Here is a 27,458-nt window from a genome sequence, read left to right as displayed (position 1 = left end):
TAGTGTCTGTGACTGTACACAGGAGCACTGTATAATAGTGTCTGTGACTGTACACAGGAGCACTGCATAATAGTGTGACTGTACACAGGAGCACTGTATAATAGTGTTACTGTACACAGGAGCACTGTATAAGAATGTCTGTGACTGTACACAAGAGCACTGTATAACTGTCTATGACTGTACACAGGAGCACTGTATAACAGTGTCTATGACTGTACACAGGAGCACTGTATAACAGTGTCTGTGACTTTACACAGGAGCACTGTATAATAGTGTCTGTGACTGTACACAGGAGCACTGTATAATAGTGTCTGTGACTGTACACAGGAGCACTGTATAACAGTGTCTGTGACTGTACACAGGAGCACTGTATAATAGTGTATATGACTGTACACAGGAGCACTGTATAACAGTGTCTGTGACTGTACACAGGAGCACTGTATAACAGTGTCTGTGACTGTACACAGGAGCACTGTATAACAGTGTCTGTGACTGTACACAGGAGCACTGTATAACAGTGTCTGTGACTGTACACAGGAGCACTGTATAACAGTGTCTGTGACTGTACACAGGAGCACTGTATAATAGTGTCTGTGACTGTACACAGGAGCACTGTATAACAGTGTCTGTGACTGTACACAGGAGCACTGTATAACAGTGTCTGTGACTGTACACAGGAGCACTGTATAACAGTGTCTGTGACTGTACACAGGAGCACTGTATAATAGTGTCTGGCACTATATAATAGTGTCTGTGACTGTACACAGGAGCACTGTATACTAGTGTCTGTGACTTTACACAGGAGCACTGTATACTAGTGTCTGTGACTGTACACAGGAGCACTGTATACTAGTGTCTGTGACTGTACACAGGAGCACTGTATACTAGTGTCTGACTGTACACAGGAGCACTGTATAAGAATGTCTGACTGTACACAAGAGCACTGTATAACTGTCTATGACTGTACACAGGAGCACTGTATAACAGTGTCTATGACTGTACACAGGAGCACTGTATAAGAGTGTGTGTGGCTGTACACAGGAGCACTGTATAATAGTGTCTGACTGTACACAGGAGCACTGTATAACAGTGTCTGTGACTGTACACAGGAGCACTGTATAATAGTGTATATGACTGTACACAGGAGCACTGTATAATAGTGTCTGTGACTGTACACAGGAGCACTGTATAATAGTGTCTGTGACTGTACACAGGAGCACTGTATAACAGTGTCTGTGACTGTACACAGGAGCACTGTATAACAGTGTCTGTGACTGTACACAGGAGCACTGTATACTAGTGTCTGTGACTGTACACAGGAGCACTGTATAACAGTGTCTGTGACTGTACACAGGAGCACTGTATAATAGTGTCTGACTGTACACAGGAGCACTGTATAATAGTGTCTGTGACTGTACACAGGAGCACTGTATAACAGTGTCTGACTGTACACAGGAGCACTGTATAACAGTGTATATGACTGTACACAGGAGCACTGTATAACAGTGTCTGTGACTGTACACAGGAGCACTGTATAATAGTGTCTGTGACTGTACACAGGAGCACTGTATACTAGTGTATGTGACTGTACACAGGAGCACTGTATAATAGTGTATGCGATTGTACCCAGGAGCACTGTATAATAAGGTTTGTGACTGTACCAAGGAGCACTGTATATTAGTGTATGTGACTGTACACAGGAGCACTGTATAATAGTGTCTGTGACTATACACAGGAGCACTGTATAATAGTGAATGTGAATGTACACAGGAGCACTGTATACTAGTGTCTGACTGTACACAGGAGCACTGTATAATAGTGTCTGACTGTACACAGGAGCACTGTATAAGAATGTCTGTGACTGTACACAAGAGCACTGTATAACTGTCTATGACTGTACACAGGAGCACTGTATAAGAGTGTCTGTGACTGTACACAGGAGCACTGTATAAGAGTGTGTGTGGCTGTACACAGGAGCACTGTATAATAGTGTCTGACTGTACACAGGAGCACTGTATAACAGTGTCTGTGACTGTACACAGGAGCACTGTATAATAGTGTATATGACTGTACACAGGAGCACTGTATAACAGTGTCTGTGACTCTACACAGGAGCACTGTATAATAGTGTATATGACTGTACACAGGAGCACTGTATAATAGTGTATATGACTGTACACAGGAGCACTGTATAACAGTGTCTGTGACTGTACACAGGAGCACTGTATAATAGTGTCTGTGACTGTACACAGGAGCACTGTATACTAGTGTATGTGACTGTACACAGGAGCACTGTATAATAGTGTCTGTGACTGTACACAGGAGCACTGTATAATAGTGTCTGTGACTGTACACAGGATCACTGTATAACAGTGTCTCTGACTGTACACAGGAGCACTGTATAACAGTGTCTGTGACTGTACACAGGAGCACTGTATAATAGTGTATATGACTGTACACAAGCACTGTACAACAGTGTCTGACTGTACACACGAGCACTGTATAATAGTGTATGTGACTGCTCGTATAATAGTGCTTGTGACTGTACACAGCACTGTATAATAGTGTATATGACTGTACACAGGAGCACTGTATAATAGTGTCTGACTGTACACAGGAGCACTGTATAATAGTGTCTGTGACTGTACACAGGAGCACTGTATAATAGTGTCTGTGACTGTACACAGGAGCACTGCATAATAGTGTGACTGTACACAGGAGCACTGTATAATAGTGTGACTGTACACAGGAGCACTGTATAATAGTGTATGCGATTGTACCCAGGAGCACTGTATAATAAGGTTTGTGACTGTACCAAGGAGCACTGTATATTAGTGTATGTGACTGTACACAGGAGCACTGTATAATAGTGTCTGTGACTATACACAGGAGCACTGTATAATAGTGTATGTGAATGTACACAGGAGCACTGTATACTAGTGTCTGACTGTACACAGGAGCACTGTATAATAGTGTCTGACTGTACACAGGAGCACTGTATAAGAATGTCTGTGACTGTACACAAGAGCACTGTATAACTGTCTATGACTGTACACAGGAGCACTGTATAAGAGTGTCTGTGACTGTACACAGGAGCACTGTATAAGAGTGTGTGTGGCTGTACACAGGAGCACTGTATAATAGTGTCTGACTGTACACAGGAGCACTGTATAACAGTGTCTGTGACTGTACACAGGAGCACTGTATAATAGTGTATATGACTGTACACAGGAGCACTGTATAACAGTGTCTGTGACTGTACACAGGAGCACTGTATACTAGTGTCTGTGACTGTACACAGGAGCACTGTATAACAGTGTCTGTGACTTTACACAGGAGCACTGAATAATAGTGTCTGTGACTGTACACAGGAGCACTGTATAATAGTGTCTGTGACTGTACACAGGAGCACTGTATAACAGTGTCTGTGACTGTACACAGGAGCACTGTATAATAGTGTATATGACTGTACACAGGAGCACTGTATAATAGTGTATATGACTGTACACAGGAGCACTGTATAATAGTGTCTGTGACTGTACAAAGGAGCACTGTATAACAGTGTATATGACTGTACACAGGAGCACTGTATAACAGTGTCTGTGACTGTACACAGGAGCACTGTATAATAGTGTCTGTGACTGTACACAGGAGCACTGTATACTAGTGTCTGTGACTTTACACAGGAGCACTGTATAATAGTGTCTGGCACTGTATAATAGTGTCTGTGACTGTACACAGGAGCACTGTATACTAGTGTCTGTGACTTTACACAGGAGCACTGTATACTAGTGTCTGTGACTGTACACAGGAGCACTGTATACTAGTGTCTGTGACTGTACACAGGAGCACTGTATAATAGTGTCTGTGACTGTACACAGGAGCACTGTATAATAGTGTTTGTGACTGTAAACAGGAGCACTGTATAATAGTGTCTGTGCTACTGAGCAATTTATTAGCCATTAACAACTTTTCATTGTCTGTAATGGTGGGATCAAAAAACGATAATCCCACCAACTCTGCATTCAAATACCACAAATGGTTCGAAAATTTGGTCAGGGCTATTTCTGCAATGTTGTTGTCACATTCTTTATAGTCTAACAGACTATGCAAAGTACCTAAATCTTAAAATACCTCAATTTGGATTTTTTCAAACTTTGAGCGATGAGCGGCACGGGTTAACGTCGTTTGATCGAGCTCAAATTTTAGCTATCTCAATATCTGGAAAGGGGAATCGTTTTGTGGGGTCCAGACGGACAAAATTCCGACATCGATTTTTTGCGGTCACCCTACTGTACACAGGAGCACTGTATAATAGTGTATGTGACTGTACACAGGAGCACTGTATAATAGTGTGACTGTACCCAGGAGCACTGTATAATAGTGTATGTGACTGTACACACAAGCACTGTATATTAGTGTATGTGACTGTATATAGGAGCACTGTACATTAGTGTATGTGACTGTATACAAGAGCACTATACATTTCTGATTTGTAAATGAAATAATGTAAAACTAGGACCCTGTCGCAGCCCCCTTAAATATGTATGTTTAATAAGTCCCCCTACCTGGGGCAGCCAAACAAAGAGACTTAATAAGATTTTTATACCTTAGAGACTCAGCTTTCTTCAGTGAGAATTCGTTGGGGAGGTGAAGGAGGACTGAGGAGGAAATGAGAAAACAATGGTAAGACAGACGTTGTAACAGCAGAGCAATGTGGCGTGGGAAGATGTCCGTATATACAGCTCTGGCAAAAAATTAAGTGACCACCACATCAAAACCCTGTCATGGGCAGCCCAATCTCTAGACCTGAACCCCATTGAAAACCTCTGGAATGTAATCAAGAGGATGATGGATAGTCACTAACCATCAAACAAAGAAGTGCTTAAATTTTTGCGACATAAGCAGTGTGAAAGACTGGTGGAAAGCATGCCAAGACGCATGGAAGCGGTTTTTAAAAATCATCGTTATTCCACAAAATATTGAATCCAGAACTCTTCCCGAGTTAAAACATTAGTATTGTTGTTTCTAAATTATTATGAACTTGTTTTCTTTGCATTATTTGAGGTCTGAAAGCACAGTGTTTTGTTTTTTTTTAATTTTGACCATTTTTCTTTGTCAGGAAAAAAATACAAAAATTATTGCTTGGAAATTCAGAGATATTTTGTCAGAAGATTACAGAATAAAAGAACAATTTACATTTTACTCAAAAACAGAGACTTTTGTGTGTACTCACGGTAAAATTGTTTTCTCCGAGCCAATCATTGGGGGACATAGGACCATGGGTGTTATGCTGCTGTCACTAGGAGGACACTAAGCAACTATACAAAGAAATTAACTCCTCCTCCGCAGTATACACCCTCTGCTAGCTCTACGTTGAACCAGTTCGGTGCCAAAGCAGTAGGAGTACCTTATTATCAAACAAACAAATGCAACATCTCAAAACCAAAGAACAACCACAGGCCAACAGGGTGGGTGCTGTGTCTCCCAATGATTAGCTCGTAGAAAAGGATTTTACGGTGAGTACATACAAAAATCCCTGTTTCTCCTTCGCCTCATTGGAGGACGCAGGACCATGGGGCGTCCTAAAGCAGTCCCTGGGTGGGAAACAGCACGACAGCTAAAGCCTCGTGTACCAACAGGTTAAATCTGCCCTACAGATGAGATACAGCCGATTGCAGAATCTGTCTGCCAAGGAGCCACATCTGCAGAAGCCTGAGAATGAATGTTGTAATGCTTGACAAATGTGTGCAGGCTGGACCAAGTAGCAGCCTTGCTGAGCCGACGCCTGGTGCCAAATGGCCCAGGAAGCCCCCAATGACCGAGTGGAGTATGCCTTAATCCCAGCCGGGATAGGCTGACCTTTATTCTAGGCTGACCTTTATTCAGACATTAGTGGTACACAGTAACACTTAAACAGAATGTGCCCGTACTTGGATTTATATAATAATACATGATAAATATCAAAGATGAAAAAACACAGCGGACCAAAAAAATTTAAAAAAAATCAACATGCATACACATGCACAAAGATAAAAAGTATATAAGATAAATAAAATTAGTATATAATGCACATGTAACACCATAAAAAATACAGGTATAAAAGCTGAGCTGTGTGGTGACAGAAGATCGCTCCCCAACCTAGAAGACTGGCGTCGGTGGTCACCACCAGCCAGTGGACTGGAAGAAAGGATCTTCCCTGACTCAATGAGGACGTCGACGTCCACCACTTAGGAGACTGCCTGATCCGGAGGGACAGGCGAAACCAACGGTCCAGAGGGGACGGATTTCTGTCCCAAGCTGGGAGATGTAGCTGAGCGAGTGGTACTGCTTCGATTGTTGCCACAATTTTCCCCAGGACCTTCATGCGGAAAAGCAGGGAGTGGGTGCGGGCAAGAGAAAGCTTCCGGGCTCCCTGGATTAGTACCGAAATCTTTTCTGGAGGGAGAATTACCAACCCTCGGGAAGTGTCCAGGATCATCCCCAAAAAGGAGATTTGTTGGGATGGGACTGGGGAGGACTTGCTTAGGTTCACCAACCAACCTAGACAAGCGTGTCCACGGTGATGCTGACAATCTCTACACAGGCCTGAAGGGACGATCCCTTGATGAGGTCATCTAGGTAGGGCAGAATCACCATGCCCCGAGAGTGCAGAATAGACATGACGGCTGCCATGACCTTGGTGAACACTCTGGGGGCAGTGGCAAGACTGAAGGGCAAGGCAGTGAACTGAAAGTGCTCGTCTCCGATCGCGAAGTGTAGGAATCTTTGGTGACCTGAGAAGATTGGAATATGTCCAGTGAGGTGATAACAGAACGGAGAGATTCCATTCTCAAATAACGCATTTTGACAAACTTGTTCAACAGTTTTAAGTCTAGGATGGGACACATGGTTCTGTCCTTCTTTGGGACCACGAACAAGTTTGAGTAAAACCCCTTGAACCTGTCTGTGTGTGGGACTGGGACAATGACTCCGTTGTTGCGGAGTGCATAAATGGCCTGATGAAATGGGGCTGCATGCACCTTTGTCTTTGGAAGGTGGGACTGGAAGAAGCGTGTTGGCGGGGGAGACGCAAATTCTATTTTGTGTCCGGAAGACACCAGATCTCTGACTCATTGGTCGTGAACGACCGCCAGCCAGACCTGACGAAACAGGAGTAGACGGTCGCCTACCCTGTCTGTGTCCTCCGGATACTGCAATGAGTCATTATGCAGAAAACTTGCAGGAAAAGGTACCCTTGGGTCCGGACCGTGAGGGTCTGTTTTACCAGGAATGAGAGGGCTTGAATGAAGGTTGTAAATCCCTGTCCCTGCGCGGGGGGCATGCCGAGCTAGAGGAAGCAGTTGCGAATAACCAGCTTGCGGTACTGTGAAAAGGCCGGAAGCGAACCTGGTGTTGGTTCCGAAAGGGCTGACTGGGTCTTTGCTGAGGGAGGAATTTGTTCTTTCCTCCAGTAACATCAGAGATAATTTAGTCAAGTTCATTTCCGAGCAAACGCCCGCTCTGGTAAGGCAGGGAAGTTATGGATTTCTTGGAAGCGGAGTCCGTCCGCCACTCTCGGAGTCATAGGGTTCTCCTGATGGTAACGGCGTTTGCAGCTGCAAGTGCAGCACAGTTAGCCGCATCTAGGGAGGCATGCACAACGTAATCCCTGGCCCTGGCAATCTGGTAAGCGAGACTGACCGCCTCGGGAGGTAGGTTATTGTGTCGACTGGTCTTCACTATAGCCTCTGCCCAGGCCATCATAGCTCTGGCCACCCAAGTGGCGGCGAAGGAAGGGAAGAGTGCTGCTCTGGGAGCCTCAAAGACTGATCGAGCAAGATTGTCAATTAGTGTTGAGCATTCCGATACCGCAAGTATCGGGTATCGGCCGATACTTGCTGTATCGGAATTCCGATACCGACTTCCGATATTTTTTCAATATCGGAATTCGGCATCGGAATCGGAAGTTCAGTTGATTGACGGCCTGACGTCATCATGATGCGCGGTGTGTGCGCATCATGATGCGCCGTCATTTCGGGCCTTCCGGGGGTCTCTGCCGGCCTGCCGGGGGGCTGTGCCGGCCTGCCGGGGGGCTGTGTGGACTGCCCGGGGTCTGTACCGGCCTGCCGGGGGGCTGTGCCGGCCTGCCGGTGGTCTGTGCACCCTGTGGGGGTCTGTACCGGCCTGCCGGGGGGCTGTGCCGGCCTGCCGGGGGGCTGTGCTGATGTCCGGGGGTCTGTGCAAGCATCGTCCGATGGGACTACAAGTCCCATCGGGCGATGCCTGCTACCATGACAGTGATTGACACATTAGCCAATGATGGGACAGTAGTAGTCCCATCATCCGGCTAATGTGTTAAATGTTAAAAAAAAAAAAAAAAAAAAAAAATACTACATGCATGCTACATACATACTACATGCATGCTACATACATACTACATATATACTACATACATACTACATACATGCTACATACATACTGCATGCTACATACATACTACATACATACTACATGCATGCTACATACATACTACATATATACTACATACATACTACATACATGCTACATACTACATATATACTACATACATACTACATACATGCTACATACATACTGCATGCTACATACATACTACATACATACTACATGCATGCTACATACATACTACATATATACTACATACATACTACATGCATGCTACATACATACTACATATATACTACATGCATGCTACATACATACTACATGCTACATACATACTACATATATACTACATACATGCTACATACATACTGCATGCTACATACATGCTACATACATGCTACATACATACTACATACATGCTACATACATACTACATACATGCTACATACATACTACATGCATGCTACATACATACTACATGCATGCTACATACATACCACATACATACTACATGCTACATACATACCACATATATACTACATACATACAATACATTCATACAATACATACATAGACATACAGTACATATAACATAGAGTAACATACTTACCAATACTTGTCACATTGTTCCCCGAAGCCATTGTCTTTTCCGGGATAAATATTAACATAACAAACCACAAAAATACTCACCCACGATCCGAAGCAGTCCACGAGTGTGTCCCACGACGATCTTGGGTAGAGAACGGCAGCATCAGATGATGCTGCCGTTCTCTACGGGCTGCAGGAATCCAATGACGGAAGGTAGGTATCCTTCCGCACTGTATTCCTCCGCCACTTAAAAAAAAAAAGTCCCTAGTCTCACTTTATGCCATTGCTGTGTGGGAATTTCCCACACAGCAATGGCATAAAGTGAGACTAGGGACTTTTTTTTTTTTAAGTGGCGGAGGAATACAGTGCGGAAGGATACCTACCTTCCGTCATTGGATTCCTGCAGCCCGTAGAGAACGGCAGCATCATCTGATGCTGCAGTTCTCTACCCAAGATCGTCGTGGGACACACTCGTGGACTGCTTCGGATCGTGGGTGAGTATTTTTGTGGTTTGTTATGTTAATATTTATCCCGGAAAAGACAATGGCTTCGGGGAACAATGTGACAAGTATTGGTAAGTATGTTACTCTATGTTATATGTACTGTATGTCTATGTATGTATTGTATGAATGTATTGTATGTATGTAGTATATATGTGGTATGTATGTAGCATGTAGTATGTATGTGGTATGTATGTAGCATGCATGTAGTATGTATGTAGCATGCATGTAGTATGTATGTAGTATGTATGTAGCATGCATGTAGTATATATGTAGTATGTAGCATGAATGTAGTATATATGTAGCATGTAGTATGTAGCATGCATGTAGTATATATGTAGTATGTATGTAGCATGTAGTATGTATGTAGCATGCATGTAGTATATATGTAGTATGTATGTAGCATGTAGTATGTATGTAGCATGCATGTAGTATATATGTAGTATGTAGCATGTAGTATGTATGTAGCATGCATGTAGTATGTAGCATGTAGTATGTATGTAGCATGCATGTAGTATATATGTAGTATGTATGTAGCATGTAGTATGTATGTAGCATGCATGTAGTATATATGTAGTATGTAGCATGTAGTATGTATGTAGCATGCATGTAGTATGTAGCATGTAGTATGTATGTAGCATGCATGTAGTATATATGTGTTATGTATGTAGCATGCATGTAGCATGCATGTAGTATGTATGTAGTATATATGTGGTATGTATGTAGCATGCAGTATGTATGTAGCATGCATGTAGTATATATGTAGTATGTATGTTGCATGTAGTATTTATGTAGTATGAATGTAGCATGTATGTAGTATGTAGTATGAATGTAGCATGTATGTAGTATGCATGTTGTATGTATGTAGCATGTAATTTTTTTTTTTTTTTTTTTTTTTTTACATTTAACACATTAGCCGGATGATGGGACTACTACTGTCCCATCATTGGCTAATGTGTCAATCACTGTCATGGTAGCAGGCATCGCCCGATGGGACTTGTAGTCCCATCGGACGATGCCTGCACAGACCCCCGGAGCCTGCACAGACCACCGGCAGGCCGGCACAGCCCCCCGGCAGGCCGGCACAGCCCCCCGGAGCCTGCACAGCCCCCCGGCAGGCCGGCACAGCCCCCCGGAGCCTGCACAGACCCCCTGGCAGGCCGGCACAGCCCCCCGAAAGGCCCGTACAGACCCCAGAGAGGCTGTACAAGGGCAGGAAAGGGTTTTTCTTATTCCGATACCGGAAGTCCCATAGACTTGAATGGGACTTCCGGTATCGGAATCGGCGATACCGATACTTTTTTTAAAGATCGGCCGATACCATCCGATACGATACTTTGAAGTATCGGACGGTATCGCTCAACTCTATTGTCAATATGTCGATCAGTGGGGTTTTTGATGGACAAGCCGTGAGACAGAGACAAGAGAGTTTTGGAAGCGAGCCGTGATATGGGTGGGTCTACTGCAGGGGACTCAGTCCATTCCTTTCTTAGAGTAGATGCAAAGGGGTACCGTGCTTCCAGAGGTTTTTGCCCTGTGAATCGCTTGTCCGGGCGACTCCTATGCTTTTGATCAATGTCTGTAAACTCAGGGTGGTTAGCAAAAACCCTGTGAGGATGTTAGGTCCTTTTGAAGGACACAGTGTGATCTGGACTAGCTCCGGGTTCACAGTCTACTCTCAGAGCCTTATTGACCGCTTCAATGAGAGAATCTAGAGACTCCTGGTACTCTAATGAGTTTGGGTCTACGGCCACGTCTGACTCGTATTCTGAGTCGTGTTCGCTGCAAACTCCTGGTGAGGGGGAGCGGGAAGCAGAGAATGTGGACTCCGAGGCACCAGAGTGCCTGGGGGTAGAGTCATGGGGACGTTTTCTAGAAAATTGTGTATCTTCTGCCACAGTCTGGCTGCTGTCTGAGGAAGACTCTCGCGTGGCTGAAGGGCCTTCTACGGGGGGTAAAGTGATGCCCTGGCTTGAGGAGGAATCACGGAAGGATTCTATAGCTTTAGCTAGGGAAGCAATGGACTGTGCCAGGGACGTGGCCCACACGGGTGGACTAGGTCCTCTAGGGTGGGCATTAGCGGGGGGCTCCTGTACGCATGAGGGGTCGCAGGCCGCACATACTGCAGTATGGTGCCTCCGTGGTAGTGGGGCATTACATGCGGTACATAAGGCATACACCACTGTATGTGTTTTATCCGCTTTTTAGATGCCTTTGATTGAGACATTTTGCATATAGGTGCTGCTTAGAGGCTGCTGCAGGGAAGGAGTTAAGCGCCATTGTATCAGCTTACCCAGGTCCTGTGTCCATGCCCCCAGAGAAGTAGTCTGCGCCGCTGTAAGTGCCTGAAGTCACACGTGCGGGGAGGAAGATGGCGTCCCCAGCCTGTAGGTTAGATGCACATTGACCGGAAGTGAAGTCAGAGAGCAAGTCAGCAAAAGGGGGTGGAGTGAGGGCCCGGAAGCAGGATGTGGCTGCAGCGCTTCTCGCTCAGAGCAAGAAGCGCTTAAAAAGTGGGCGGAGTTTGGCCTATCCCGGCTAGAAGCAGGGGCCTCAAATTTAGGCGGCGTCGCAGCAATGGCGGCGGCGGTGGAGACGGCGGTGGCGCTGGAGTGCAGTAGTCAGCGCACGTATCCCCCTGGGGCCCAGAATCCCACAGGACCATGAGAAGGAGCCCTGCGCTACTCACAGGGTATGAGGCAGAGCCGGCTGCACAGTGTGGCCAGACTGGAGATTGTGACCGCGCAGATCCTCCTCAATCCACCATCCCATTGATAGGGAGGTGGAGAGGGCTTGTTCCCCTCCTGTCATCATCCACTTTTGGGCAGTGGTGGTGCAGTGGGGCTGCACGGACACCGCATGTTACCTGAGGTAATCTTTCGTATGGTGGAGAGGCAGGGCATGTGTCTGGCTGAAATCCTGGCTCCAGAAGGGGGTACTTGGGGGCTACACCCCATGTTTCCATCTGTTGTTGGTGTGGGGAGAGCGGACCCATTGAAGGGATCCGTCGCCCCTAAGGAGAGCCCAGGCTGGCGTTGAGGTTGCAGGAGGGGATACTGGGAGATGACACTCCACGTTCCCGCCTGTTGATGGTTTTGGGAGATCAGGACCTTGAAAGGCCACATCACCCTTTCCTGTTAAAGATTTTGGGTAAAAAGTAAAAATAAAGATAAAAATAAAAATGGAACCTGGGTCTGAAGCCAGACCCTAGTGTCTCCTACAGACACTAAGCAAGAACTGGTTCAATGTAGAGCCAGAAGAGGGTGCATACTGCGGAGGAAGAGTTAATTTCTTTGTATAATTGCTTAGTGTCCTCCTAGTGGCAGCAGCATAACACCCACGGTCCGGTGTCCCCCAATGAGGCGAAGGAGAAATATCGCTAAAGAGAAAAATCAGACAAACTGAATATTTGAAAGTGGTCTCTTAATTTTTGCCAGAGCTGTATATGTATATATTATTTGTATACCTACAGTATAGGGGAATGTAGGACTGGACAGCAGAAGTATAGTGAGAAATGCAGTATGAGCTGTGTGTTCTCCGACTCAAAGCCATTTGCTCCCCTGATAATGCAGGACCACTTTCTGTACAAGCAGTAAATGCCCGGCACAACTACAGTAAGACACCTTATTGCTGTCTGTGCCTTCCCTTCTGAAGGTACATACAGATGAGAACACTTTTTTTTTAATTCCTTGAAATTTTACAATTTGTAATGATTCCAATTTAGCCCCATACTCTGCCAACCAGTAACAGAGGTCAGTGGTTGGAAATCCTTGGACATGCATAAGTTGCCTTTCATGTTTGTCTTGCTATGCATCCTGAGATAGATTGGCTTTAGAGCAAAGTTAGAGAGAATCTGTCAGCAGGATTTCACATCCCAAACTATTCATATGTGCATGTAGCTTTTTTAAAGGTTAGGTCCATCAATATCTTTACATGGCCAATCTGTTCCTCCTTTCTGGAGAAATCAGCACTTGAATTGATATAAAAATAAAGCTGAAGATCTGAAGCCTCTGTCTCTGCAGCTCTATTCCCTACCCAGTGCTGCCGCCTCCTGCTTGACTGATTGCTCCTCTACCTTAACTCAGACAGGATAGAGGCTGTCGGTCGAGCAGAAGAAAGTGGCACTGGGCAGGGATAGAGCTGGAGTGACGAAGGCTTCAGACCTACAAATTGTTCTTCAGCCTCTTTTCCATATCAATTCAATCGCTGGATTTTTCAGTAATGGAGGAACGGACTGGCATCAGGTAAGAAAAGCATTGGTACTTTAGCCAAAGGTTTATTTAAGACAAAGTGACAATGAACAGACACAACAGTGCGTTGTCTTACCTTCCTCTTGGCCTTGATGCCTTCTCAAAGAATTTGGTACGAGAGGCAACTCTATGATGTAAAGCAAACAACATTATAAATATTACGGTATTACACCTAATTTTGCGATTTATTTCATCTCCAGATATGGCCTGTGGCTTTATCACTCACACGGACGCCGGCATATCCTCTCGGACACCCGAGCTGACATCTGTTCTGGGCTCCGTTTTAGGAATCAAGGCTGCTCTACATGGTGGGTCAGGTGGTCTTACTGGAGGACGTGATATTACTGGCCTCTCTCCGGGTGAACGGACTTTACTAATGTTCTCACAATCACCTACAAAGTTAAGCAATTGAAGAGTTTCTATGTTGGTCACGGCTCCAATGGCAGAGACTGTAGTGAATAACGGGGATCAGCTCACCTTCTCTGGGACGGACTAGGGGCTTTTTAGCATACACAGGAGATGCTTTATTTGGCACAGAGTATATAGGCAGATCTCCATTCACGTGGTTTGTATTGGCCTTCACCCCTCTGCCCTGCATCATTGAGACCATTTTTGCAACGTCCACTTCTGGGCAGTCGTCTGTTGGACTTTGTGAATCTGCTCGAGACGTCAGTTTCTTTCGTTGTAAAGGAAGAGGGTGATCACTACCTGTGATAACACCATTACCATTCTGGATGGATCCGTCATCTAAATAAAAACAAACTGATGGATAGCTAAATGGTTAACTACTAAATAATTAACGGGTTTCTGTTTTTTTTTTCGGTATTTAGTACTAGCAGGAAACCTGTAATAATCCATATAATCTTCCATGGCGGTATGCTTCACTGCCGTTCTCTAGTCCTGTTTTAAGCTTTCTTAGCTCTCGGACACGATCAGTCAGTAGTGTTCCCTAATAAACCTTTTAAAGTATGTAATCGGAATGAAACAATTCAGTCTTACTCAACATAAAAAATACTTTGTTGATCACACCAAGAACAATTTCATTTTTCAGTAGCATCTGAAAAAGGAGATTTTTGTGTACTCACCGTAAAATCTCTATTAGCCTCTAATTGGGGGACACAGAACCATGGAACCATGGGTGTTATGCTGCTGTCCACTAGGAGGCGACACTATGCATAATCTGAAAAAGATTAACTATGGCTCCTCCTCTGCAGTATACACCCATGGACGGCGTCAGCCTTCTCTAGTTTTGTGCAAAAGCATTAGGAGGAACGTAACAGAAACGACATAACCATGCCTGTAAGAAGGCAACTATGTACGAGCTCAAAGAACAATATGAGAACTCAACCGTAAACAACGGCCCGTAAGGGCAACAGGGTGGGAGCTGTGTCCCCCAATTAGAGGCTAAGAGAAAGAGATTTTACGGTGAGTACACAAAAATCTCCTTTACTCTGTCGCCTCATTGGGGGACACAGAACCATGGGACGTCCCAAAGCAGCCCCTGGGTGGGAAGCAATGGACGAATATTGTGCTTGCAGGTCCCTAAACTTGGGGCACTGCCGCCTGCAGAACCAGTCTACCCAGGCTCGCATCCGCTGAGGACTGGGTATGAACACTATATTCACAACGGTGCCCAAACAATTTGCATCATCCCTAATCTGGGAAATGTGCCACACATTAACTATAAACACCTTTGCGGTAACCTATATTCCTAAGTCAAAGAAGGTTCCACACCATGGCACATAAAAAAAGTTTTCTTTATTTATAACAATACATTCCAAAAGTTAAAAGGAAGGTGCTAGACCATAAAGAGAGACAACACAATCATAGACGCATCATAAACAGTAAATTTCGCTATGCTAATATATTCCCATACGTTGAATTTCAACATAATTGACATGATTAGGGATCAGCACGATTTTACTATCTTTAACTCTAATGAGCTGGCTATCCACAGACATATCCCGCTATATGGGGGTATCATACCCTCCTAAATTCCTTCAGTCAGATATCCATGCTAAACCCCACATAAATGGGGCATGAGGGACGTTCCAGGAAGCATCTTGAGTACATGGTATGCTATGATATTCACGTTTATTGCATGATATTGGGTTATGTGGGGTTTAGCATGGATCTGACTGAAGGAATTTAGGAGGGTATGATACCCCCATATAGCGGGATATGTCTGGATAGCCAGCTCGTTAGAGTTAAAGATAGTAAAATCGTGCTGATCCCTAATCATGTCAATTATGTTGAAATTCAACGTATGGGAATATATTAGCATAGCGAAATGTACTGTTTATGATGCGTCTATGATTGTGTTGTCTCTCTTTATGGTCTAGCACCTTCCTTTTAACTTTTGGAATGTATTGTTATAAATAAAGATAACTTTTTTATGTGCCATGGTGTGGAACCTTCTTTGATTTAGGAATATAGGTTACCGCAAAGGTGTTTATGGGTATGAACACTGTAGTGTTTCGTAAACATGTGTAGGCTAGTCCAAGTGGCCGCCTTACACACTTGTTATGCCGAAGCCTGGTGCCAAATGGCCCAGGAGGCCCCTAATGCCCGCGTAGAGTGTGCCGTGATACTGGCCAGAAGAGGAGAATTGTTAAGGCGGTAAGCCTCTTGTATGGTGGACTTGATCCACCTGGCAAGGGTGGCTTTGGAAGCCGGCAGACCCTTTCGAACGCCTTCCGGAAGAAGGAAAAGGGAATCAAACTTCCGGAAGGGTGCAGTCCTAGACACGTATATACGCAATGCCCTGACGAGGTCAAGCGTATGCAGAGCCTTCTCCACTATATGAATCGGAACCGGGCAAAGGGATGGCAATGAAATTTCCTCAGTGAGGTGGAAGTTGGACACAACCTTCGGAAGGAAGGATGGGACTGTACGGAGAACCACCATATCCTGGTGAAAGGCTAGGAAGGGCCATCTGCAGGAGAGTGCTGACAATTCAGACACCCTGCGAAGTGAGGTGATTGCCACCAGAAAAGACACTTTCTGTGATAGAATGCGGAGTGGGACTTCCTTAAGGGGTTCGAAAGGTGGTGCCTGCAATGCTGTCAGGACCAAGTTGAGGTCCCACGTTTCCAGTGGACGTCTGTAGGGGGGAACCAATCGGGAAACCCCCTGGAGAAAGGTCCTTACTTGCGGCTTGCTAGCGATGCGCCTCTGAAAGAGCACTGAGAGCGCTGACACCTGGCTCTTAAGCGAGCCTAGGGATAGCCTGGCGTCCAGGCCCGATTGAAGAAACCCAAGTACCTTTGGGAGGGAATAAGGGAGTGGGACCTGTCTGCGAGATTCGCACCAGGTAAAAAAAAAAAAACCTCTCCAAGTACGGTAATAAATCTTGACAGAGGTTGGCTTCCTTGCCCTGATCATGGTCGTAATGACATCCGGTGAGAGCCCTGCCTGGGTTAGAACCCAGGTTTCAAGGGCCATGCCGTCAAATTGAGAGCCCCTGAGTTCTGATGGTAGAACGGACCTTGTGACAGAAGGTCGTGACGGTCGGGGAGACGCTAGGGGGTGTCTGCTGTAAGTTGTACGATGTCGGCGTACCATGTACAGTGGGGCAAAAAAGTATTTAGTCAGTCAGCAATAGTGCAAGTTCCACCACTTAAAAAGATGAGAGGCGTCTGTAATTTACATCATAGGTAGACCTCAACTATGGGAGACAAACTGAGAAAAAAAAAATCCAGAAAATCACATTGTCTGTTTTTTTTTCATTTTATTTGCATATTATGGTGGAAAATAAGTATTTGGTCAGAAACAAAATTTCATCTCAATACTTTGTGATATATCGTTTGTTGCCAATGACAGAGGTCAAACGTTTTCTGTAAGTCTTCACAAGGTTGCCACACACTGTTGTTGGTATGTTGGCCCATTCCTCCATGCAGATCTCCTCTAGAGCAGTGATGTTTTTGGCTTTTCGCTTGGCAACACGAACTTTCAACTCCCTCCAAAGGTTTTCTATAGGGTTGAGATCTGGAGACTGGCTAGGCCACTCCAGGACCTTGAATGCTTCTTACGAAGCCACTCCTTCGTTGCCCTGGCGGTGTGCTTTGGATCATTGTCATGTTGAAAGACCCAGCCACGTTTCATCTTCAATGCCCTTGCTGATGGAAGGAGGTTTGCACTCAAAATCTCACGATACATGGCCCCACTCATTCTTTCATGTACCCGGATCAGTCGTCCTGGCCCCTTTGCAGAGAAACAGCCCCAAAGCATGATGTTTCCACCACCATGCTTTACAGTAGGTATGGTGTTTGATGGATGCAACTCAGTATTCTTTTTCCTCCAAACACGACAAGTTGTGTTTCTACCAAACAGTTCCAGTTTGGTTTCATCAGACCATAGGACATTCTCCCAAAACTCCTCTGGATCATCCAAATGCTCTCTAGCAAACTTCAGACGGGCCTGGACATGTACAGGCTTAAGCAGTGGGACACGTCTGGCACTGCAGGATCTGAGTCCATGGTGGCGTAGTGTGTTACTTATGGTAGGCCTTGTTACATTGGTCCCAGCTCTCTGCAGTTCATTCACTAGGTCCCCCCCCGCGTGGTTCTGGGATTTTTGCTCACCGTTCTTGTGATCATTCTGACCCCACGGGGTGGGATTTTGCGTGGAGCACCAGATCGAGGGAGATTATCAGTGGTCTTGTATGTCTTCCATTTTCTAATTATTGCTCCCACAGTTGATTTCTTCACTCCAAGCTAGTTGGCTATTGCAGATTCAGTCTTCCCAGCCTGGTGCAGGGCTACAATTTTGTTTCTGGTGTCCTTTGACAGCTCTTTGGTCTTCACCATAGTGGAGTTTGGAGTCAGACTGTTTGAGGGTGTGCACAGGTGTCTTTTTATACTGATAACAAGTTTAAACAGGTGCCATTACTACAGGTAATGAGTGGAGGAAAGAGGAGACTCTTAAAGAAGAAGTTACAGGTCTGTGAGAGCCAGAAATCTTGATTGCTTGTTTCTGACCAAATACTTATTTTCCACCATAATATGCAAATAAAATGAAAAAAAAAAAACAGACAATGTGCTTTTCTGGATTTTTTTTTCTCAGTTTGTCTCCCATAGTTGAGGTCTACCTATGATGTAAATTACAGACACCTCTCATCTTTTTAAGTGGTGGAACTTGCACTATTGCTGACTGACTAAATACTTTTTTGCCCCACTGTACGTCTGGGCCAGTCCGGCGCGATCAGGATGGTTGGAGCTCCCTCTTGTTTGATCTTCCTCACTACTCTGGAGATCAGGGGGAGGGGTGGAAAAATGTACAGATGCTGGAACTGGGTCCAGTCCTGAACCAGGGCATTCGCTACTAGCGACCGCGGGTCGCGTGTCCTGGCCATGAAATTGGAGACCTTGGCATTGAGATGGGATGCCCGGGATCCCCCAGCGATGGCAGATCTGGTGAAAAATTTCGGGATGGAGAGACCACTCCCCCGAGTCTATTCCTTGTCTGCTGAGGAAGTCTGCTTCCCAGTTGTCCACACCCGGAATGTGGACCGCCGAGAGTACCGACCTCGTGTCTTCCGCCCAGTGGAGGATATGTGCCACTTCTCTCATCGCTTGGGTACTGCGGGTCCCGCCTTGGTAATTCACATATGCCACCGCCGTGGCATTGTCCGACTGTATCCTGATATGAGAGGCTGCCAGCAAGTAATGAAAGGCTCTTAGTGCCAGGAAGATGGCCCGAATTTCCAGGATATTGATGGGCAAGGTCGCTTCCACTGGTGACCACTTGCCTTGTGCCCTGTGATGTAGGTACACCGCACCCCAACCGGTCAGGCTTGCATCGGTGGTCAGGACCTTCCATTGACCTGAGAGAAAGGATTTTCCCCTTGCAAGCTTAGTTGGCTTGAGCCACCAGTGTAGGGACCTCCTGGTCGATGACGTCAGCCGGAACTCCCTGTCGAGGGAGAAGGGATTCCTGTCCCAAGACTTGAGGATGGCTAGTTGAAGAGGCCTGAGGTGAAACTGGGCAAATGGTACCGCCTCCATCGCTGCTGCCATCCTGCCGAGGACTCTCATGGCAAACCGGAAAGATCGGGGAGGATTGCGGAGGAGTATGTGAACTCCCAGACGGAGAGCCAGTGCCTTGTCCCTGGGAAGGAGCACCAGACCCCTGGAGGTGTCGAATAGCATCCCTAGGAAGGTCAGGGACTGACTCGGGGTAGTCGATGACTTTTGTAAGTTGACTAACCAGCCCAGTCGACTCAGAGTGTCGATTGTGATTGAGACGCTGACTTCGCAGTCCTTGAAGGTGGAAGCCTTGATGAGGTCGTCCAGGTATGGAACGACTACAATGCCTCTGGAGTGTAGAACGTCCATGGTGGCTGCCATGATTTTGGTAAACGTCCTGGGAGCCGTGGCGAGTCCGAACGGGAAAGCCACGAACTGGTAGTGGTCCTGGTTGATCGCGAACCTGAGAAATCTTTGATGGGCGTCTTGTATGTCTATGGAGGCGAGATATTCTCCCTGCTCCATGGACGCAATGATGGACCGAAGGGACTCCATGTGAAAATGACGGACCCGTACATATTTGTTGAGTTGTTTTAGGTCTAGTATGGGCCGGACGCTGCCTCCTTTCTTGGGGTCTACGAATAGATTGGAGTAGAACCCTGGGAAGCGTTCGGTCGTGGGAACCGGTACTACGACTCCTGCTTGAAGGAGAGAGGAGACTGCCTGGTGAAAGGCACGAGCCTTTTCTGGCGATTTTGGTGGAACAGAGAGGAAGAACCGGTTCGGTGGACTGGAAGTGAACTCTATCTTTTATCCGGAAGACACTATTTCCCTGACCCACCTGTCTTCTGTAATAGGCAGCCAGACTTGCTGAAAGAGTAGAAGTCGCCCGCCTACTGGTGGGGTGTCTTCCGGAGTTCGTGAGTCATGATGAAGCAAAATTCTGAGGTTTTCCTCCTTTGGGCTTCGCCTGGCCTGCTTTCGACTGCCAGGTCCTGTCCGGTCTCTGCGCCGCCCGTGGGTTGTCCCTGCGTGGAGAGCGGTTACGATTTTGTGCTGGGCGCGAGACTGACCAGCCCGAAGAATTCCAAAAGGATCGGAATCGTGTTTGGTTACGCCGTTTAAAAGTGCGTTTAGGTTTGAGTTGAGGGAGAGAGGTACTCTTTCCCCCAGTGGCGTTGGATATCATTGTGTCCAACTTTTCACCGAAAAGCCGTCCACTGCAGTACGGGAGATGCGTGAGGGATTTCTTTGAGGCCGCATCCGCTTTCCATTCCCGCAGCCAGAGGATACGCCGAATTGTGATGGCGTTTGCTGATATCCCCGCTACACCTCTAGCGGAGTCAAGGGCTGCATGAAGCATGTAATCTGCTACTACTGCTATTTGAACCGCATGGTCCGACAGCTCAGGATTTGAAGTTTGAAGGCCATCTTGCAATGTTTTGGCCCAAGCCAGAATGGCCGTGGCCGCCCAAACTGAAGCGAACGCGGGGGCCAGGGAGGCCCCTGCCGCTTTGAACACTGAGCGAGCCATGCGTTCTACCTGTCGGTCTGCTGCGTCCCTGAGGGTTGAGCTATCTGGCAGTGAGAGGAGGGTCTGTGCTGCTAGTCTAGAGACTTGAGGGTCCACTTCAGGTGGATCTGTCCACTGTTTGGTGTCCTTTTGTGGGAAGGGGTACCTAGCTTCTAAAGATTTACGATTGGTGAATTTTTTATCAGGCTGCGAAAACTGCTTGGTAAGGATCGTTTGAAATTCCGGGTGGTTAGTGAAAACCTTAGGTGGTTTCAGAACACCTTCAAAGCAAATCTTGTGTTCTGAGACTTCCGGGGTTGGATCGGAAATGTCCAGCACCCGATGGATGGAAGAGATTATGTCCTCAACTAGCGCTGTGTTGCTAGGGGGACAAGGGACCAGAGACCTCTCTGTCTCATTGTCTGAGTCGGAGTCACAGATGCCTTCCGAATCCTGCGCATCGCTCAGCTGTTCCCTGGTGGGTGAGCTGGGGCGGAGGTCTTCTTGCGGAGATCTGCGTTATCTGTCTCTGGTAGGGGACGGTCTAGGCGACCTGGGACCACGATGTCTCTCCCTGGAGGGGGATATCCGTGCGCTATGGGATGACGCAGAGGAACGCGACGTGTGGGTCCGCTTACGTCTGGGAGAGCCAGAAACGGCCTGTCCCTGGGTGGAGCTGTCCCTTTGCTGGGTAACACTCATAGAAGAGACATGACCCTGCAGAGCCTGGAGTAATGTGGAGGCCAGGTTATCTATGGACTGTGTCATAGACTACGACATCTGGGTAGCCCATTCTGGCGTGGTAGCGGCCGCTGAAGCAATGATAAGGGCTTCCTGGGGCTCTGACCCAGTATTTTGGATACAATCCTTGCAGTGCGGGTACGTGCTGCCACTGGGAAGAGTGGCTTTGCAGGCTGTGCAGAAAGCATAAAAACAGTCCTGCCTGGTTCTTTTCCTTGAGCCCGGCATAGTGCACAGAGGCTGGCTAGCAGAGGACCGTACAGGGGTGACTACGCAGGGGAGCTATAGGAAAACCTTGTAGGTAATATGGATTCACAGCTGAGTAAAGAGAACCCGGCTGTGATCTTACCCCACCAGTGTGCCCCTAGGTCCAGCGCTGACAATTCACAGTTGTATGCCCCCCGGAGACTGCTGGTGTTGCCGCTGCTGTATGGGACAGCGTCTGCTGCAGCGAAGATGGCTGCCGAGGAGATGAGGAGGGAGAAGAAGGGGGCGGAGCGCTGAGAAAGAGCGCGCAGAGATGTGAAAAAACGCGCCCTTTCTGCCTCAATCCGCCCCTTCTATGACACTGTGGAGTGTCATATTTGTCATCCGGGGGGCGGGCCGGGGGACGGAGAGGAGGCGGCAACCTCAGCTAGGCCGAAGCCGCGGCCTAAATTAGATTTCTATGCCCAGGAAGGCGCGGTAGTCCGGGGGGGGGGGGGATTTTTACCGGACCCCCCCGGATTGAAAGGCAGGCTAGCGGTGGGGCCACAACCTGAAGCGGGGCCCTGTGATGGGTTCCCCTGCGGCGCTGTAGACAAATGCTGCCGCAGACACAGGGGCGCATAGAGCCCTGTGTCTGCATGTGATATGCCTGCCTGCACTCCCCCCCGGCCCCGACAAGAGCCCGCAGCTGGCTGGGGTCCCTGGATGCTGCGTAGGTTGCCATGGACAGACCCTACCTGCGGCGTCTCAACCTAATACCCCCAGAGGGGGATTAGGGAGGGTGCTGCTGTCACCGTCAGGGGGCTTCTTCCTCGCCTCGACGTCAACCCAAGACCAAAAGGAATTGGGGAAGGAGGGGGGTCTCAACTTCGAACCAGCAGCTGCAGGACTGGGGAAGGAGCGACATGGGGAACCGCCATCTCAACTTCAACTGGGCACCCCGTAATAGGGGGCCGAGGAAGGAGACATGCCGGGAGTCTCACTGAGGAGACCCACTTTTCTTCATCTGTCATCCAAGAAAAAAACGGAAAAAAATAAAAATCCTTTAGGTGTGCCTCCTTGTGACACTAAGCAAAAACTGGAGAAGGCTGACGCCGTCCAGGGGTGTATACTGCAGTGGAGGAGCCATAGTTAATCTTTTTCAGATTATGCATAGTGTCGCCTCCTAGTGGACAGCAGCATAACACCCATGGTTCCATGGTTCTGTGTCCCCCCAATGGGGCGACAGAGTAAACAAAACCTTGACCATTGATTAGAACAAAGCCTGCGCATTATCTAAGTCCATTTAGAAATAAGAGGCACGGTATTCTGTGTACAACCTCAAGGAAAAAGGGTTCTTCACTTTGGTCATCCATTTGTAATAGGTTCTCCCAAACATAAGTTAAACACACGTTGTCCTACACCAATCAACTGTAAACGCTAAAATATGGATTCAGATGTTGAGGCCACAACACGGGAGTTCACTGTTCTCAACGAATGGAAGTGCTTGTTCTAAAGAGACTCCCTCTGTTCTGCTTAAAGGGAATCTGTCACCAGGTTCAGGCTCCCCATCAGAGAGCAGCATAATGTAGGAGAAGAAACCCTGATTCCAGTGATGTGTCAGTTATGGAGCTGCTTGCTGCAGTTTTGATAAAATTCCTGTTTTATATGCAGCAATTCTGTGATTGCAGTGGTTTTATTCTACGCGTTTCAGGGGTCTCATGCCCCCTTCATCAGGAAATACCGTATTTCCTGATGAAGGGGGCATGAGACCCCTGAAACGCGTAGAATAAAACCACTGCAATCATACAGCATTCTCCTGGAATTTGTCTAAAGCGGCAGCGCGGAATATAGCTACGAACTCCCTTTGGATTTATCATTTCTTCTGGTCACTGAAGACCTGTGGATCTGCAGCAGCCGCTACCTACACGCTCTTATCTCATCCTAACCAGGTGAGCATATTTCAAGATATACTGTCCTTTGTAATGTGGATAAGACCCTATTGCGCTTTTTGTCTCCCCCCCTTTCTTTTTGCAATATGAAAAGTGTAAACAGAAAGCTGCCAATCATCGGAGACCACAAGAGGAAAAAAAAAACGGCATCATGGAAAAAAGCGGTTCTGTGTGTGCTAAATGTGGAGCTGATCGACAAGCAGCAGGAATTGTCTGCTCAAACAAAGTTAGTCCATGTAATGTAGGAAAGAGAAGAAAAGGTGGCACTCACTGGTCCTGTTAAAAGACTCCAAGTTTTATTCAAATATCCATTAAAAACAATGGCAGGGGAGAGGGTGGCTCATGTGTATGTGAGATGTGCCACTCTCTCCCGTCACCGTGTGCCACCTTTTCTTTTAACTACAGAAAATGGCCAATCGGTGAGTTATACAGAGCTCATGAATACTGAGGACTAACTGGCAGTAGGTTTACTAGTCCTCCAGTAATAATCTCCTGCTGATAAAACAATGCCTATATTAAAACCACAACAAGCAGTCCAGAAAGTGACAAATCACTAGAATCAGGTCTCTACATTCTGCCGCGCTCAGATTAGGTGACTAAAACTTTGTGACAGATTCCCTTTAACAAGGAGATCCCTGAAGTGAAGACCCCCAGTTACGATGAGAGATTCCTAGTAGGACAAAAACATGACACTAGGGGGACAATACGAGCAGCTGCAATGACGTGTGCGAGGACAGATTGGATAACAGACCCTCAATGGTTCTCTTTTTAGTGTCCAACTATTTGTACATTCAGCAATTATTAGAATTTACCCTGTGATGAGCAGCTGATCTTGGCCATATAAAATGTATTTCTATCTAAGGGCTTCTTTTATAGGCTTCCCCTCTATACAACATATGCTCTTATGGGTGCAGTCCACTTAAGAAAACACCAGGGTTACAAATGGTACCACTTACTCTGGAGAACCTGGCACATCATCTAAGCACCAGATTGATTTTCTGGGCACCATGTAAGGTTACATTTCCTCTGTGGTGGCACTGAACCCTGGCTGCCAGCTTAAAGCGAAGAGCTACAGCACCGAGACATGATATCATCAATTCTTCAGACAAGAAATACATTGTCCAAAAAGAAGACCCTCTCTAAGGTGAAAGCAAAAGCACGTTTGTGCATGTTCTGCACAGAACAATACTAAGAGAGTCCCTTACATAAAAGCTACATTTCCAGTGTTCGCAGTTAAGCATTTTTGCTTTTAGTAAACAGAAATGAATTCCAGGAATCAGAGGAACAGCTAGTCGCTGGCTACAAGAGATGTTGGTGATGACCTCCAATCCTTCCTTGTCATTCGCAACTGTGCCGGCAAAATGACTGCACACAGGGAAAGCCGGCTGACGGGCTGGAATCCTCTGGGGCCAAGTGCTTCTCCACACTACTTGAGGCTCAGGGATCATCGAGATATTTTAGATATATGGATCTGGTCTCAATCTATTACAAAGTACACAAAGTCCAACATTTCTGTACCAGCATCCCCTGGTTGCAATAATAACAGGCAGTCACTGCTTCCAAACACAAACTAGTTCAACCCTCTGCTCCAAACATACAATGGTCAAAGGTCATTCTGGAGAGAAAAAAAAATCTTGAACAGAGTTTTCTCATCAGAGACTTTCCTGATCAGAAGAGAGATGCAAATTTTGCTGGGAAAAAAACACCACAATCCAGTGAATTCTCTTGTAGTGGCAAGGGAAATGTGGCATTACATGAAGACCATTCAGATGAAAAGCACAGATCGCTCATATTCATGCAAGCGGAATCTGTACTCCATTTCTTACTTAAAGCGCCACTCCAGTGTTTTTTTAACTGCAGCGCTAGAGTGGTGCCACTAATCTAGGGTAAGTTCCCTGACCCTAATATTTTACTCACCAGCCACCATCTTCATCTGTTATCGGCACTGCTCCAGTCAGTCTCTAGAGGTTTGTGACCTGCCGGATTGCTCCGGTGTTTGCTGGGTGAGCCGGAAGTCACTATTCAATGTAAGTCTATGAGAGCCAGAACAAGGCAAGAACGTGGGCCTCATAGACTAACATTGAGAACTTATGACTGATACCTCAGACTTCCAGTCAGTCAGAAGTTGTGGCTACAAGAGAGTGGCAGACTTTTAGAGCAGCGCCAGGAAGAGCTGAAAATTGTGGCTGGTAAGTATAAGACTACAGAACTTAAATTCGAGGCACCATAAAAAAAAAAACACTGGAGTTGATGTTTAACTTTGCTAAATGCTTCATTGACTCTGGTGAAGTGCACCTCATGTATAAATTTTAGCTTAACATTGTTACTATTGTAAAGGAACGCACATTACCTTCTTCACTCTGTCCTAGATACAAAGCGCTTCGCCCTCGGACTGGTCGTTTAGAGATTGTGATGGGTTTGTGGGTGCGGGGTGTTATTCTAGGTGGCGGGACAGGAGGAGCAGCGATGTCTTCAGGAGCGCTAGAAAAAATCTACAGTAGAGAGAAAATACGGTAACTGTTCTTGTAGGTCACGAAGAGACTTGGAGCAGAAACAACGTACAAGCAATTCATGACAAATGGACCATTTTTGAAACTTATTGTTTAACTGAATATATCTGTATAAAACATACAACTTCTGATTCTATTCATTCAGTTGAGTCTGTCCCTTGGATACTCTATAGGTCACTTCTTGCCATGGTTCCCTGTTTTCCATGGTTTCTTTCAATTACTAGATATTCATTCTTGTGTCATTCTTGATGGTATCCAGCCAACGGTTCTTGGTCTCCAGTTTCCTTTTACCACTGACCATGCTGAGTAGAATCTCCTCTTCTAGTTAATTTGATTTCATCACATGTGCAATATAGGTAAGCTTCTGTCTTGTGATCTTGACTATGGAGTTATATGATGAAGACCATCTTTGTTGGTGATCCTAGATGTCCATGAGACTCCTAAAAGTCTTGTCTAGCACAATAAATTAAAAGGCCTCAATTTTTCACCTGCCTGCTTTCATGAGAATCCACATCTCACAGTTATATGTCGCAAATTGGCCTCTCTCTCATCCTCTTATCATTCCATCCAGACTATTTTTGAGATGGGGTCTTGCAAACTAACAATAAGATGTTTCATTCTTAATTGTGCTGTAAATAAATACATGATTGTCTATGGAGTGTAGATACATCACACACAGATGCCATGAAGAAACCTGCAGGATTTATTTTTCTCAAAACTGAAGTATCTAAATAGTACATAACTTCAGTGGTCCTCAAACCTTTAGAGCCTCCACAGACTGACTAAGGTAATGACCAAACCTCACCACGCAGACCAAGATGATGCCTGGGCCCCACAATCTGTAGT

The 27,458-nt window shown here is 46.3% G+C and overlaps 1 protein-coding gene across 7 annotated transcripts in view; it reads right to left on the bottom strand.

Annotated features, from left to right (window-relative positions):
- The window catches only part of OPHN1 (oligophrenin 1), a 192,235-nt gene that overhangs the window by 16,546 nt on the left and 148,231 nt on the right, over positions 1-27,458 (bottom strand). For 5 of the 7 annotated variants that reach the window (XM_073558335.1, XM_073558339.1, XM_073558338.1 and 2 more), the window contains 5 exons: positions 26,453-26,594; positions 14,222-14,506; positions 13,971-14,136; positions 13,821-13,871; positions 4,610-4,661 (listed from right to left, as the gene is read on the bottom strand). In XM_073558335.1, coding sequence (XP_073414436.1) covers positions 4,619-4,661; positions 13,821-13,871; positions 13,971-14,136; positions 14,222-14,506; positions 26,453-26,594 — 687 coding nt within the window. In that variant the 3' untranslated portion in view covers positions 4,610-4,618. The remainder of the gene's footprint in view (positions 1-4,609; positions 4,662-13,820; positions 13,872-13,970; positions 14,137-14,221; positions 14,507-26,452; positions 26,595-27,458) is intronic. The other 2 variants (XM_073558337.1, XM_073558340.1) reach the window with 1 other exon arrangement.

Source organism: Dendrobates tinctorius, unplaced genomic scaffold, assembly GCF_039654945.1.
Source record: "Dendrobates tinctorius isolate UK_male_01 unplaced genomic scaffold, ASM3965494v1 ptg000013l, whole genome shotgun sequence".
Taxonomy (NCBI): domain Eukaryota; kingdom Metazoa; phylum Chordata; class Amphibia; order Anura; family Dendrobatidae; genus Dendrobates; species Dendrobates tinctorius.
Note: the sequence above shows the minus strand (reverse complement) of the source record. Positions and strands in the feature narration are given on the sequence as shown.